The sequence below is a fragment of the Megascapheus bottae genome, unplaced genomic scaffold (genome assembly GCF_031878675.1).
Source record: "Megascapheus bottae isolate mThoBot1 unplaced genomic scaffold, mThoBot2.hap1 HAP1_SCAFFOLD_162, whole genome shotgun sequence".
In the NCBI taxonomy this organism is placed as follows: Eukaryota; Metazoa; Chordata; class Mammalia; order Rodentia; family Geomyidae; genus Megascapheus; species Megascapheus bottae.
The window spans coordinates 281,929-298,244 of NW_028327429.1; the positions used below are offsets into that span (position 1 = coordinate 281,929).

The following is a 16,316-nucleotide window of genomic DNA, read 5'->3' on the forward strand; positions in this document are numbered from 1 at the left end:
TTAAGTTAAAAGACTGAGATTAGCCAAAGATACCTAAGGCTAGTGTTGTAGATTCTGGGTTAGAAATGCCAAGTACTTATTTTTCCTTTTAATTATTACACAAGCATTTTATTAAAATCTTAGAAGAGATTAATAGAAATGAATATAAAGGAAAAAATGTAAAGTCATACAAATTGTCACCATCCAAACAATTAGGCACTAACTCATATCCTTCTTTAACCATATGGTTTCCTGATGCCTTTGAATTTTAATATGTTCAGCTGATTCCTTCCTATATACAAATACATATGATTTATACTCATTATCTATCTATCTATCTGTCTATCTATCTATCTATCATCTATCTATTATCTGGACTCTTTCTTTGCTTTTTTTCTCAATGACTCACTTTTTTATCAATGAAATAAGCATCCTAAGTATGATTCTGTACACAGGAAAATATGTCTGGACATGTTTGGATTACTGGTCAGTGCCCTCCACATCCTAAAAAGATATACTGGAGATAGAGGGCATATATGAGCCCCTGTATTCATGTGCTTTTGTTTCACATATATACTTCTCATATTTTCCCGTTCCACTCCTTCTAAAAGAGGAAGTTCAAGCATCTCGTCAGAATGTGATTCCCACATCTTCCCACAGCTTATTGTTCATCCCATTATTCTGCAGACTCCTTGCTTTGTTCTTTTAAAGAAGGGTGCTGCTCAATCCTGTGAGGCTGCAGATCTAACAACACAAAGTCCAGTAAAGGCACGAGTACTAGGCAAGAAGTCCAATTTAATTCTAAAAATTTATTTGACAAATTTTCTTTGTAACGTATTGGCTGCCATGTTTCATAATCAATAAAAATGATAGCTAACAAAGGTAAATTTAAAAGGTGGATCCAAGGAACAATTACAATGGCATACTTCATTTTTTTTTGCCCATACTGGGACTTGAGCTCAGAGCCTGAGCGCTGTCATTGGGCTTTGTCAAGGCTAGAGCTCTACTATTTGAGCCACAGCACCACTTCTGGATTTTCCTATGTATGTGGCAACAAGGAATCAAACCTGGGTCTTTGTGCATGCTAGGCAAGCACTCTACCACTAGGTCAAACTCCTGGTCTCCCTTTTTCCTTATAGGCCAAAAGTCACTTTGTAAATTGACCAATTTTTTATCATCAAGTTCTTTGAATAGGTTCATTAGAGTATGCCACAGAATTGGATTCCATAATGAGTTTCAATTTAATGTGTTCTGATACAATAGGAATGTCATGGGATCACTTACAGGGGAGAAGAAGTGATAAGCTCACTTAGACAAGAGACTAGATTTAGGAAAATACGGTATGGATATAGAAATGGCAATGAGCAGATGAAGAACTTTGTTGGAAAAGGAAAGACACAGTGGACAATTATGAGAAAATATCAATTCACTTTCTACAACAGCATCTTTTTTAAGAAATATAATAAATCACTCTCTCAGAAATGATGCTTAAAGTTGCGAGAGCTATTATTAATGGAGAGTCTGATCTGAAACACAATCCTAAAGGTGCATGGTCACAAGGCCGTTCCTCCCTGGTCTTGTCAGAGAAAGTGACACAGTAGGAACCACCTTGCCACTAGGGAAGTGAAAACCATCTAAGGAAATATTGTTCATTCTGAAAATTTTAGATGCAGTGCAAATTTGATAAAGAAGTAAACTTCACTTCAAAGAATGCCCGATGTGCGCAAGTAGGGAAAAAAGGCATGTTTAATGAATGTTACAAATAGTAGATTAAGTCACAAAAGAGGAAAACTGATTGCCAAATAAGAGAAGAAATAGTTCTTGAAAACACTTGCTGTTGAGGTGAAAACAATTGGAATGAGCTGCTGATAAGTTACTTAAATGAGGCAGATAAGAATAGGGTGATTGTTTTTCTTAATGTACAGTTATTTCTTTTTTCTTTTTTCCCCTTCTGGTTAATCTCATGTAGTTACTGTATCTGGCTTTGTTACCTGGTATTTTATATATACATTTTTTTGTATATTTGCAACTAGAGAAGAGGGGAACAAGATGATTGGGAGGGGTGGGTGGTGAGAAACGGGACAAACATGAGAAGGGTTATCAATGTGCAAGAAGTAATGTACCCACTACCTGACAAGTGTAACTATAACCCCCTATACATTACCCTGACAATAAAATAAAAATAAAAATAAAAGAATATGCACTTTGAATTTGCTCTTTTTTATTATTTTTTTACATTTTATTTTTAGCCTCTTGTGTTGGTTCACTTGTATCAAATAAATTAATCACAGAAATGTTTCCATGTCTTCCTCTCAGATGATATTCAGTATATATTCAATTGATGAAAATCTGGGTCATTAAAGTAATTCCTGAAGGGAGAAATAAAAGTATTTTGCTCAGGGTTACTTTGAACACTTGAGGATAAACTTTTGTTATGTCTAATTTAAGAATAGACTTCTTTCTTTTACTATCATTTATCTGACTTCAGTAGATGACTGGTGAAAAATATGGTTTTATCAGCAGGCCATGACTCTCAGTCTATTGCAGCAGAAGAGCAATAGAGTTGTGAGGGCAGGGAACATAAACAGCCTTTGGTATGTTCATCATTTACATTCTATCTTCTCCTACAAGTGTATTTTATTTATTCAATAATATAACCAAAGGAATTTATTTACCACACAGACTACTCTAAACAATCAATAGTTCAAAATAACAAGTGCTCTATAATTATTTTACTAAGTATGAATATTGAGACATTATTGCATCTGAAGGAGATGACTAACAAGGAAGGGTTTATAATATTACAACACAAACAGATTTTTTTTGCCAGTCCTGGGCTTGAGCTCAGGGTCTGAGCACTGTCCTTGGACTTTCTCAAGGCTAGAGCTCTACCACTTTAGCCTCAGCACCACTTCTGACCTTTTTTTCTATGTATATGGTACCGAGGAATCGAACCCGGGTCTTTGTGCATGCTAGGCAAGCACTCTACCACTAGGACAAACTCCCGGCCCAGAATTTTTTATTTTAATGAATGGAATCAGAAAATATAACTAAAAATTTATAGATGGATTTAATGATAACTTAGCATATGTTGATATTGGGTAATCTGCCGTGGTTATACACATATGAATGACGTAGAGATTACCAAGTTGAAGAAAACCGTTAGCCAATGCATCCTACAGGAACTTAGGGCTTGGTTTTTTTTATAGCACATTAAAAATTGTTATGTGTTAGACACTGAATCCATTTCCCTTTCTGAATAATTACCTTTGGAGAGATAGTCAGGAAACAAACAGGATGAATATTTACATGAGAGAGAAGGAACTGTCAGCAAAGAATTTTCATCTCTAGAATCCCTTCCAGTGAAGATGTTAAAAAGGATTTCATTTTTCTTGCTTGCGGAAATGGAAGTCATTAAGAAGAAAATTCTATATTCAGACAATGGGTTCCCTAATATGACATTGTATCAGACAAATGAATATCTAGGATACATTATCCAGGGAGACAGAGCAGAGAATGCCTAGGTTCATCATTTTATCCTTACAGTCATAGACTGAGCAGTTGATAGTAAGATACTCATTATCCTGGCATCTACATTGTTACAATGAATAAGAAAGGAATGATGGCAGAAAGACAAGACACATTTTTCACATGTAAGAAATAGCTTCTTACCAGATACAGAGGCTGGGAATTGGAAGGTCCAGGTTCAAAGCCAACCCCCACAACAATCTGGGAGACTCCTGGTCAACAATAAGTAGCCAAAAAGGAGGCAGGCAGTGTACCTCATGGGGTAGAGTCCCTGAGTGGTCTAGAAAGCTGAACAAGAGTAAGAGGGGCCCTCAGTGTAAAGGGTGGAACCAGCTGAATCTGAAAACCAAAGAAACAAAAACTGTCCTATTGCTTTCATTCTTAAAACTTATTATAACTTTTCCTCCTAGGGAAGAGTTGTATATTGTGATAAAACTTTCAGTATTTAAATCTAATGTAAAGAACAAAATTTCCATTGAGCTCTCTGTGATTTACTGCTTTCTTCTCACTGAAAGCTTTTCCTTAATATATAGGTTCTGTACTTCTGTCTTTGTGTATCTAGGACAATACTCTTCTTTTTTCTTTTGATGTTAATCCTGAGTTGTGATCTCAGGGCCCCTGCCCTGAGGGTATTTTTTTTGCTCCAGACTAGCAGTCTCCCACTTGAGCCAGGCTCTATTTCTGGATTTTTAGTGGTTCATTGGAGAAAGAGTCTCACAGACTTTGCTGCCTAAGCTATTTCAAACTGCGATTCTTTGACCTCAGCCTCCTGAGTAGTTAGGATTACAGTTGTGAGCCATTAGAGCCCAGCTGACATTACCTTTTCTTTTGCTTAATTCAGTATTAAGATCTCTCTTTATTATACAAATATCATCTTTTGAGATGTAAGCTATTCTCCTGGAAAGTGTTTTTATATTTAATTCTATCCCAGTGAAAATAGTAGTACTTTTAAAATTATGTATTTGATACCCTATCCTCCAAAGCTCATGGGATATGCACGGTTGCTGTCTATGTTCTTGAGTTAGTTGCTTGCTGAAATACTCCCACCAGCCATAGTTCTGTGCCTCTGCTGGGTTTTTCTATAGTCACACACTTGAATGACATGATCAATGACCTGACGACAACCACAGCAGCAACAACAGTTGTTTCACATGCAAATCAGAAAAAAAATAGCCACTGCAAATAACAGGGTCCTTTTTAATGAACGGTAGCATTTACCCTTAATATTGAAAAAGTAATTAAATCATAGCTAGTATTCATACTTAAAATAGTATCTTTTTATCTTTATCTTATATATTTGATTCTTGATTTTTCCTCTAACCTTACATGAAATGAGTTCATTTCAGAAGGATCTTTAGTGCAAATATAAAAAGATGAATAATTACCATATTTGTATATTCGATATATGGCATTAGAAGTATTTTCAGAAACACATACACATTTTGAAATACTGTTACTTACTTTATAGACCACAGACCAAATCAATGGAACAGGTGGCACTAATGTCTTCTCTAAGTCGTCTGAATCAGTCCCAGAAGAGTCTGCATTGCCTCATTATGAGCATTTCTCCATGCAAAGTAAACAACACAGAATGGAAGGTGAAGGTAGGGCCATGGAATACCTATAAGGTCCTTTTTTAACCAGTCCTGGGACTTGAACCCCAGCTTGGGTACTGTCTCTGAGCTTCTTTTGCTCAAGGCTAGGACTCTACTACTTGAGCCCCAGCCCCATTACTCTTTTTCTGAGAAAAGAGAGAGGAAGAAGAGGGAGGGAGGGAGAGGGATAGAGACACAGAGAGACAGAGAGACACAGAGAGATATCCAACTGGTCTCCAGCTTGTCTAAACTGTAAAACTCACAAAATGCTAGAAAAATCATAAGTTTGGCTCACATGTAGATTGTATGTTACTAAAACCTATTGAAATACTGTTTGAATGGCAAAATAAAGATAATAAGTATATAGACAAAACTGCATAAACTTTAGAACCACATATAGTCATATTTTTGCCTGCAGAACAGTGACTTTTCTTAGGTTTCAAATTTTATTTGAGATCGGATAGGTGGGCATTACTCAAGTCTTCAGGCTTAAGCTTAAGTAGAAATGCTTGGATGTTTCTCCTTCTGTTTAAGAAAAGAGTTATTCAAGTCAGAAATCTTGTCTGTGGCAGAGTGGGATAGAATCCAAATATTTGGTCTAGTGTTTTTCCAGACATACTGCATTGACCTCTTTTACCTTTTTCTTTTCTTTTTTTTTTTTTTGAAATCAGCTTGTATAATCTTTTGGGACGAGTGTCATAATTCTTCTAATCCTTTATTACAAAATATGTGAAATCAGCTGTGGGCTGGTTGCTCACACCTGAAATCCTAGCTACTTGGGAGACAGAGACCTGGAGGATGGTTATCCAAAGCCAGCCAGGACAGAAGTGTCCATCACCATCTGTCTTTAAACTAACAATCAAAAAGCTAGGCTGGAGACATGACTAGTGGTATGGTGCCACTAAGCAAGCAAATTTAGTGAAAGTAAGGTCCTGAGTTAATTCATACCCAATTATCACCAAGAAAAAAGGTGAAATAAAGATACACACTTGAAAACAAATGGCCTTATCCCACAATCTCAGCACTGGGCAGAAGAAGTCCCAAGCTTAGCTATAGAGTGAGATACTTATTTAAAAAAAGACTAGAAAACAAAATTAAACAAAAAAACCCAACAAGCTACTAGGAAAACTAGCTAGAAGATACTACTAGTGCATAATGCAATTATTAGTCATAATATTATTCATGGAATAATATTATACCTGATCTAGCTTATAAAATATCCACTACTTAGAGGAACAATGACATAGGCTCCCATTGACTCTTTCCATGAAGATCATAAAGGAATCATGGGATTCAGAACTGGCAACATATTTACAGATTGTCTATGCCAACACTATGACACAGAATAAAATGGAGTAGTCAGGTACCTGTTTCTGAATGAGCTCCTGTCCCTTCTCTGGATGCATATGTACCAGGTTCAGCTGGGGAGATACTGACCGCCGGAAAGGGCAAATATCTCAAACATAGGTCTGAGGTGGGTTACACAAAGAGATAGGGGGACATGTTTATTATATTATTAAATCATTATTATAATTTTCACTTTATCTAAAAGTCAGTCAAAACAGTTCATTTGTTTTTTTTCTGATGATTTCAATTCTTTTATTCTCCTCAATTAGACAAAACAGAGAAGGATACATTCCTCTCCCCTCCACAGGAAAGTATCAACATATCTAGGCTGGCTATTCTTGCCTGACACATGAATGATGTTGGGAGCAAAAGAGTCAAAGGCAATATACTAAAGAACATTCTGGAGAAAAAATTCACCATAAGGCAATGGCAGGGTATTCTGAGGCACCCTTTTTTTCATTGGACCATGTTGCCATGGTTATATTTAACGTAACAGAAATAAAGTGCCACCTTTCAAATTCCAAATGAATAGAGTTCAAATATGGCACCTTAAGTTTTCACCCAGATATACTTTTTCACCTAGACTCAGTGTCTTAGGTGTCTTATTACCTGTAATGATTATAACTACCCAAACGCTGATATTGTAATCATCCTCTCCACTTCATAGACAGATATCAAAGGGTAGAAGGTAATGGGCCCAAAGTGAGGACCTAGACCCAAGTGGCTTTGCTTGTAACATCTAAGCAGCAGTGTTTCCCTGACTGCAATCTTAGTAGAAGTGCAGAAAGCCCCTGAGCATCTCTGTTTCAGCCTTACCTTATTGTAGTGGATGAAGTTCCAGCGTTTGTCCATGAGAAAATAATGTGTGGACTGGGATTCTGGGATATTGAAAAACTCTAAACACTCCTGGAAAAGTCACAAATTTTAAACAAAAGTTGATCAGAATAATAAGTAACAAGTTGAAAAAACAAGCTTATATCATACATATAATATACACACATACTCAGTTATACATATGGCATAATAAAGGATAACAATATGATAAAAGCCATCCATTCTCTCAGTGACTAAAGATATATAGATCTGCCATTCAGTAACTGAGTGATAGAGGTATAGTGGCACCCATTGGCCTAAATGCCAGGGGAAAAAAAGCATACTTGGTATTAACATTAAAGATAATCCAAACTACAGTGCACTGAGCACTTACTACATACTAGATACAAGCATCAAAGGTTTCCCTGTAGAAAACTGTATAGGTGAACTATTAACCACACTATGGTAGAGAAAGACATTGTAGCTAGAGAGGTACTATTAGTTAATTTAGGCTGCACTGGCTATGGTTGAGCTGGCATTCGAACACACTGTTTGAGTCATATGACCCTACCATTCAATATGAATATACACATAGAGCAGTGATGTTTGCTCACTAGGTGTTAGAAATTCTCTGACAATGCCTGGGAAACCCTGAGGAATAATAATGGTCCTGTTTACTGAAATAAAGTGTACAGTTTGACAGAAATGAATCATTAAGAAGTCTTATCTGTTTACTTTGGGTCCCAGAATTGTGTTTGAGAAAACTAAAAGCTTGCACTAGAAACAAATGGAAAGGGTCAAACTAGTTTACTTACTGGTTTACTTTGAAATCCCTGCAAGCATGACTAGATGTGTCTAGCTATCAATGATATTTCATTGGAAGGGACCATTGCCAGAATTATTAGAAAATCCTTTTATGCTAAGGTATATATTTGCTGCCACACTAATAATATTTTTGCCAGTGACAAGCCCAAACCAGGTGAATTCCTTCTTTAAATAACCTATAATCTATTTTAAATATTTTATTATAAAGGTGATGTACAGAATAGTTATAGTCACATGAGTCAGGTGTTGAGTATATTTCCTTTTAAAGTGTCACCCCCCTCTCTCATTCTCTCCTAGGCTTTCCCCTCCTGACTTTTCTCCCCTCAAAGTTGCATACTTCATTTTCAACAAAGCGTATAGTGGGCTTCACTGATGAATTGGTTCACTCTTTGTCCCACCATTTCTGTGCTTCCCCTTCCCCTCGCCAAATCAGATAAACTTATATACAGGACAAAAGGTACAGAAATAAAAAAAAACAGCAATAAAAGGTGATCAACCAAAGTGAAACAGAAAGGAGAAAAATTAAAAAAAGAACTGAAAACAGTATAATGAGAAGCCTCTAACTTCCATTTTTTGGAGTTCATTTGATAAGCATACTTTTACATGATTTTATGCACATCGCTATTGAATTCTTGAGATCCTCTCCTAAGAATATCCTCCATTGTTCACAGTGTGAATGTTTAGATCACTATTTGACCAATCATATCCAGGTGAAATTGTCTTTTACTATCCATTGGGTTTACTTGTAGATTTATCAGCTCATTCTAGTTATTACAAATGAGGGAAACCATGCAGCCTATGTTTCTTTCGGTCTGGCTTACTTCGCTTAGTAAAAAATTTTCTAAGTCTTTGCATTTCCTTATGAATAGAGAAGTGTCTTTCAGTTGGAAGCATAGAATTCCATTGTGTTTATATACCACATTTTCTTGACCCATTCATCCCCTGAGGGGTGTCTGGGTTGATTCCGTATCTCAGCTATGGTAAATAATGCTGCAATGCACATGGTTGTGCTGGTGGCTTTAGTGTAGCCCAAAAACCAGATGAATTCTACTGGGTGCTATCAGAAGTTCCTGGTAGCTAGAGTGTCTCTCAGTGTGCAAACCCAGGTGACCTTCAGAACCACTGCAAGAAATTCAAAGCTCTGAATCTGAAGTTCATGGCACATTGAAGGGAGCTAAGAACAGACTGCTACAGTGAGAAGGAGGTTTAGGCGTGTTAGTTTAGTACAGAGCTAAAACATCTGGAAAAGGTGAGGGATATTATGTAAACACATAATAATGGAGCAGGCTCTCTAAGAGTATTAATTCACTTGAAGACAGAAAAATGTCAAAGAAAAAGAAAGAAAAATGTCATTGAATTCTAAAGTGCATGCTTACTGAATGTGCAGAAAAAGTACTTCAGTAAACAAACAAACAAAAATGAGACCACTCCCACCTTCAACAGAGCTTCAAATTGAGTATCTTCATGGACTGGTAATTGTGTTGGGATGTCACACTCGTTTTGTCCATGAACTACCAAGGTTTTGGTACCTACAAAAAATTAAAAAAATACACAATGGACAGAGTTGACTATAAGAAAGCTTGTATTTAAAGCATAAAATGAAATTCAATTGATTTATTTTTTTAGGGGGGGATTATGGGGCTTGATCTTGACCTGGGCGCTGTCCCTAAGCTCTTTAGCTTAGGGCTACTATCTTACCCTTGAGCCAAGCCCCAATTCCTGTTTTCTAGAGATTAACTGGAGATAAGTCTCAGGTCCTTTTGTGCCACAGCTGGCTTTGAACCTTGATCTTCAGATCTTAGCCTCCTGAGTAGCTAGGATTACAGGCATGAGCCACTGTGCCTGGATTCAATTGATTTTTAACTTACTGTTTTAAGTGCATAATTTGAGATATGTATTTTTACAAATTGTACCCTTATTCACAGTTAAATAGAAAATTCATGTGTATTTACTCATTGCATAGTGATAGCTACCATTCACGGAGTTTCCAAATAGTTTCACCTGTCTTTAACAGACATGATTGTATTTAAACCTCACCAGTCAAACCAATGAGGATGTTATTATTTTCATATTATAAAATGAGGGGGCTGGGAGTTTGGCCTAGTAGTAGAGTGGTTGCCTAGCATACATAAAGACCCAGGTTCAATTCCTGGGTACCACATTGATAGAAAAAGCTGGAAATGGTGCTGTGGCTCAAGTGGTAGAGCTCTAGCCTTGAGAAAGCCCAAGGACAGTGCTCAGGCCCTGAGTTAAGTCCCAGGACTGACACACACACACACACACACACACACACACACACACACACACACACATGCACAAAATTAGCAGATTAAATAACTTGTTCAAAGATATGCATTTGTTGAGTAGAAGAATGAGCATTCAAACTTGAAGCATTGCCTCCTTACACAATTTTTCTTTTCTAGTCATGGGGCTTGAACTCTGGGCCTGGGTGATGTCCTTGAGCAATTCTGCTCAAGGCCACTGCCCTACCCTTGGCCTGGGCGTCGTCCCTGAGCTCTTCAGCTGAAGTCTACCACCTTATTCCTTGAGCCACAGCCTAACTTCCAATTTCCTAGTGGTTAACTGGAGATAAGAGACCCACGGACTTCAGTGCCTGGGCTGGCTTTGAACCTTGATCCTCAGAGCTCAGCCTCCTGAGTAACTAGGGTTACAGGCATGAGCCTCTGTAATCCTTGAGCCCAGCACAAGTTACACATCTTATAAAAGATGTCCATACAATGACAGTTGAGAAAATATGGACTGAAATATTAGCCAAAACAAAACAAATACCTAAAATGCACTTTAAAATATACTTTTTTCTGCATTCTATGTGTCTGGTTAGACAGATTTATTATTTTGTTTCACTCACTAATTACAAGTATATGTGAAAACTATGATGTGCTTTAAGATTTAAAAATTAATTAAATAATATATTTTTTGTGGCATTAGGGATTGCACCCAGGGCTTTTGTATAGCTAGGCAAGAACTGTGTTTGAGCCTCCACGCAATCTTGGAGACAGGGTCTTTGACACAGAACTCTTCATTCTTCTGCTTGGTACTCAGCGATCATATCTTGACTTTTCATTAGTTGTTCTGAAGTATTTGAGCGACAAGCTGAGTTTCTTTGCTATAATCAAATCTGGACACTTTTATAGCTACTCCATGGAACATATAAATGTTTGTTAAATTCTTACAATGAGTCAGGATGTGTGGCAGGAAGCATTTTATACCCTGAAGTTGTTCCTTACAACTGCGAAATAGGGATTGTATTCTTATTTCACACACCAGAAAGGAAAGCTTTGCAAAATGATGTTCTTTTTCACAGTAAAAACTCAGCTAATGGATATCAGTACTGATTTTTTAACACAGCTTCTTTGCTGTCAGAGCTTGTGTTCTCATCTATGTATAATTTTTGTCTTTATCTCTACTTCAGTACATGCATAGCTCATATTTTCTAGCTTACTGAGCAAGGATAAAGGTTTCGTAAGACCTTTTCTAAGAAAAAGCAACAGAATCCAGAATTTATATTACATGTCATCTCCTTTTGTACTTCTTCCTGCTTTTCTCTTTTCCAATTTTTCATAAAGCCGCCTCTCATTGAGTTTATAAAGGACTGGGACCTATGCCAGACAAACAAGGTCATTCTCATTGCAATGCCAAACATTCACTGCAAAGGGCTTTCAGCTTCAGCTGGCCTTCTATGATAGACTTGAAAACATCTTTAACCTTGGAAACCCTTCAAGGACTGACTCACATCCACTCAGTTCTGATGATGTCTCTCCTTCCATCTGCCATTTTCTGACTTTTTAAAGAGTCTACTGTATTTTTTTTTTGCTAGTGTGGAACAAAACAAAATGTGATGGTCTTAAGTAATTCTATGAGTTAGAACTCAAAGTTTTTCTCATGAATGAAAAAGGCCTCTGGTGTTCCCAAAGCAGTTTATATTTGTTTTTACAGTGATGTCACCTAGAAGAAGTACCTGGCATGGAAGCTGTCACAAGGAGCTTCACTTCACATTGTTCCTTCTTCATTGTCTGCTTGAGGTCTTTGAAGAACAGGCCCTCCACGTATCCGACCACTTCCCATAGAAAAGTTAGAGTGGCAGAAATGGCATCCATTCCCCATTCGCAGGGTGTCCGCACAAAGTTCATGATCAGTCCTACCTGGAAGTCAGAACAAGCAGAATTCACAAAGCCCCAGAAATCCTGAGCTCACATTCGCATTTCCTTGGCTTCCATTTTCCAATGGAATCTTCCTCTGTGCCTTCATATTGCATTCATGTTAGAGATGCTCAAATGCTTCACTTTAAGGGTAGTAATCAGGAAAGCATATAACTGGAAAACTGACCAAACTGGATTCCATGTTTTATGTATCATTAAAATAATGAATACTTAAAGAAAGTTAAAGATCAGACATTTTTTGCCCGACATCTTACATTAGGTCATCTCAAATAAATCTGTGTATGATGGCGTAGGTACAACTTGTAAACAAATAGTCTAATATATTTAATAGTCCCAAACTAAAGATGGCTTGCTTAGTCAAGTGAGCAAAACTCAAAATTATCATTTGTGTGTCCTTTAAAATAATTCTGAAAATTGTCCATTTACACATTTTTAACTTGACATTTAAACTGACTCATCACAAATTTATTTTTCAACAAGGGGTGAAATGTGTTTAACACTCCACATTTTATAATAACATAAAGCCTGTGACTGGACTGTTTGAAGGAATGATTCCTAACTAACTTATTCCATAGAGCCCAGCACAACCAGTACAAACCTCATCTGTAACAGAAATGTATAAAAGTTAGAAAAGGCACTACGTCTCATGAGTTTACAGCACCTCACTCAATCAAGCATATGTCTTCCTTAAAATAAAGATATTTGCTATTCTTCCTCTATCTGGCATGCCTGCTGGCACAGCCACATAACAGCAGCTGGGATGGTGGGGTAGGCTTTCCTTGGGTAGAAGGATGATGGACCCATGGAAGAAGTCTTAGTGTGTATTTTTTGAGGACTTTGAGATTTATTCCCCTAAAACTATCCAAATGTCAACCCCCTTACAAACTCTTTCCAGAATCACAACAGTCCTCTTTTCTCACATTGAAGACCATGATGTCATGTAAGCAGTGCTTGGAATGTCTCTGACAGAGCCTGTAGTGATGGGTCAGTGTTTACTCCTGAGATCTACACTTACAGTAGTTATCAGGAAAAGGAAAAAGGTAAAAGCAATCACTCTGCCTTCTATGATTTGGTTCATTTGAGTACAAGGCCCTTTCCTTCATCTACTCAAAGCATTAAACTTTATGCAACTCAAGGAAACAGTAAAATTGGGACAGGAATGCAAAGAAAGAAAGTTATGTTCGATACAAAATAAAGCTTTACAGCAAGATTGAATGCAGGGACAGAAACATATATATATATACACACACACAATAAAGTTTTACAGTAAGATCCAATTATTTTTACTTCTGGCTTATCAGTTATCTACTGATGTCCAGCTTTAAGTCTTATACAGAGAAAGGACAGTAGAAGGGAGATACCCATCTGCTTGTTGCAGGACAAAAAGATGGAGAGTCATATCCAGGGAAAGGATTCACCTATCTAGTGACCTGGAGAAATGGGCAGGTCTTGGTAACACTGAGGGAGCTCTTACCTCTTCTCTCTGTGTGGCTTGCTGACAGTTTACCTCAGGACTTTTCCACACCAACTTAGATACAGGTAAATTATTTTGCAGGGCTCATACTTAAACTGAGGTAGGCCCTAGTATTTGGCTGCTAATCCACCTTTGGATTTCATTTGATATGCACAGGATCCATAAGCAAGGCACTTAACCAGAGAATTTTCTTTTTCAGATGAAATGACAAAGATGGTTGTTGCCAGGCAGGCAGCTATAGCTAGGGGACTTCCCACACTGGCTATCAATACCAAGGGAAGTGAATTCTCCTAATAAACACTCCTGGGACCAGACAAGCCTCAGGTTCCAGCAGCTGGGCTTCAGCATCTGCTACACAAGTATCTAAAAGCCAGGGAGCCAAGGACCAGGCTCACAGCAGAAGTAGCCAGAGGAATAATTAGGGATACAACATAAAGCAAGAGTCTGCGTTTTCCGCCCCCTTTCCTAATCCCACATGACTCTTAGAATCAAAAGCAGTAGGAAAGGAGGAGGATTCCTGGAGATGAAGCATTTCTATCCATAAGAAATTAAACCCTGTCCAAAAGTACTGTTTATGTTTTTATATCAATCTGAATTTCAAGCTAGATTGGACATCCATTTATATATATTTTTATCTTGCCAACCAGCAAGTGGCCATTTGGGAAGAAGACTAAATTATTCACAGACAAGTGAAGATTTTCTCTGTGTTGGATTTGGAGTGTGGGTTAAATTCATCACCCTTGCATAGCTGTCTGTATATATGCATATGACAGCAGGAAGGATGAAAGGAATTTTCCCAAGAGATACAATGTGTCTATCTTATCCATTGATTTGGAGAAAGTTGTAATTTGAAAAGCACAGTCATTGTATTCCTGTCTCCAAAATGCATTTTCATTTGTCAGATAAGGAAGAGAATATGAAGAAATTGGCATATCCTGGAGATTTCAGAAAGAAGTTGTCAGAATAGATGAAAGCACCAGATAATTGCAATGGAAAAATAAACTTACAATTCTTTTCTAGGGAAATAAATGTATATGATTTGTGTGTGTGCATACACCCACATGCGTGCTCGCGGGCATGTTTGAAACAAGATAAGAAAAGAAACACGGTGATTAAAAGTGACATGAACCAACAAAAGGAAGATGGTAGATGCTCAAGGAAGACCAAGGGAACTGACATTTACTTGATTATCCACCCCATGCTGAGAATGGTGGCAAGCATGTACTGAAAGTGGCCAATTCAACCAAGTAGTGGTCACCTTTAGTCACACAATTAATGGGAACCTATTCTGAAAAAAATTTCTTAAAACATATTCCCTATAGTCCTGCTTCCAATTGGTGGTTGAGACTCACCAAGTAATTGAAGAGGATGTGAGATGTCTGAGCAGGGAAATCTCCAATGTTCAAGAGAAGTTTGCGCAGCATGTACATGAGCTCATCCTGAAAGAAGAGCAGAAATTTAATCCTTTCCTCCAGCTGCCATGCTGTAGAAAGGACATAAAATTATCTGACTAAAAATCACAAAGAATTTATTTTTGGCCCATGTGTTTATTTCGATCTTCAACATTTAATATAGTCTCCATGTGGTTATTAGTATTTAAATTGTTTCTTTGAACTAATACAAGTATCAGTTGTCATACATCTATCTTTTAAACTTTTTTTTTTGCCAGTCCTGGCCTTGAGCTCAGGGCCTAAGCACTGTCTTGGACTTTCTCAAGGCTAGAGCTCTACCACTTGAGCCGCAGCACCAGTTCCAGCTTTTTTTTTCTATGTATGTGGTACGGAGGAATTGAACCTGGATCTTCATGCATGCTAGGGAAGCACTCTACCACTAGGCCAAACTCCCGGCCCCTCTTTTAAACTTTTAAAATGACCTTAAGTAGTTGTATACAGAGACTTCAATTCAACATATTAGTTTATAAGCACAGAACATCTGAGTAATGTGTCATCCCTTCATTGTTTTACCCTATCTCTGCAAAACCCACCATCTTTTTTTTTTAAGCAAGCCAGGTGTCAGTAACTCAAACCTGTAATCCTAGCTATTCAGGAGGCTGAGATCTGAGGATCATGGTTGGAAGCCAACTCAGGCAGAAAAGTTCCTATGATACTCTTATCTCCAGTTAACCACTGGGGGAAAAAAACTGAAGTGTTGCTGTGGCTCAATTGGTAGCCTCTTTGTAGAGACTCAGGAACAGCTCCAAGCCTGAGTTCAAGTCCCACAGCTCACAGTCAAATCATGTGAGAGCTATACATTAGCTCTGTCTACCATGAGTGCCTTGTGGGATGAGGAGGTACCCTGTTGAGAAACCTTAAAAGAAATCTGACTTATTGAGATTCATAATTCTATTTCCTTGGTTCCAATCAACCAAGTTCAAGGGAAGTTAGTGAAGGATAATTTGAAATGTCATGCACTCTCCAGAAAAGTAAACCTAAATTCCAGTGCATTGACTGTAACAAATAAATGAACAAATAATTTTTAATCATCACTGTATGTTTTCACTGTTCAGAAAGCTGTACTCATTAGGCATCTTACAGGGTGTCTCAGCTTACTAGATTTGTGGCTAGGGAAGAGTGT

At 37.6% G+C, this 16,316-nt stretch overlaps 1 protein-coding gene across 1 annotated transcript; it reads right to left on the reverse strand.

Moving 5' to 3' along the window:
• Window positions 1-5,597: 5,597 nt before the first annotated feature.
• Window positions 5,598-16,269, reverse strand: LOC150039875 (protein unc-80 homolog). The gene is made up of 6 exons (XM_090327548.1): window positions 16,242-16,269; window positions 15,095-15,225; window positions 12,067-12,250; window positions 9,522-9,616; window positions 7,266-7,355; window positions 5,598-5,627 (listed from the first exon to the last, which is right to left on the reverse strand). Exons 1-6 carry the CDS (start codon window positions 16,267-16,269, stop codon window positions 5,598-5,600), a joined length of 558 nt encoding a protein of 185 aa, XP_090183674.1.
• Between the last annotated feature and the right edge of the window lie 47 nt (window positions 16,270-16,316).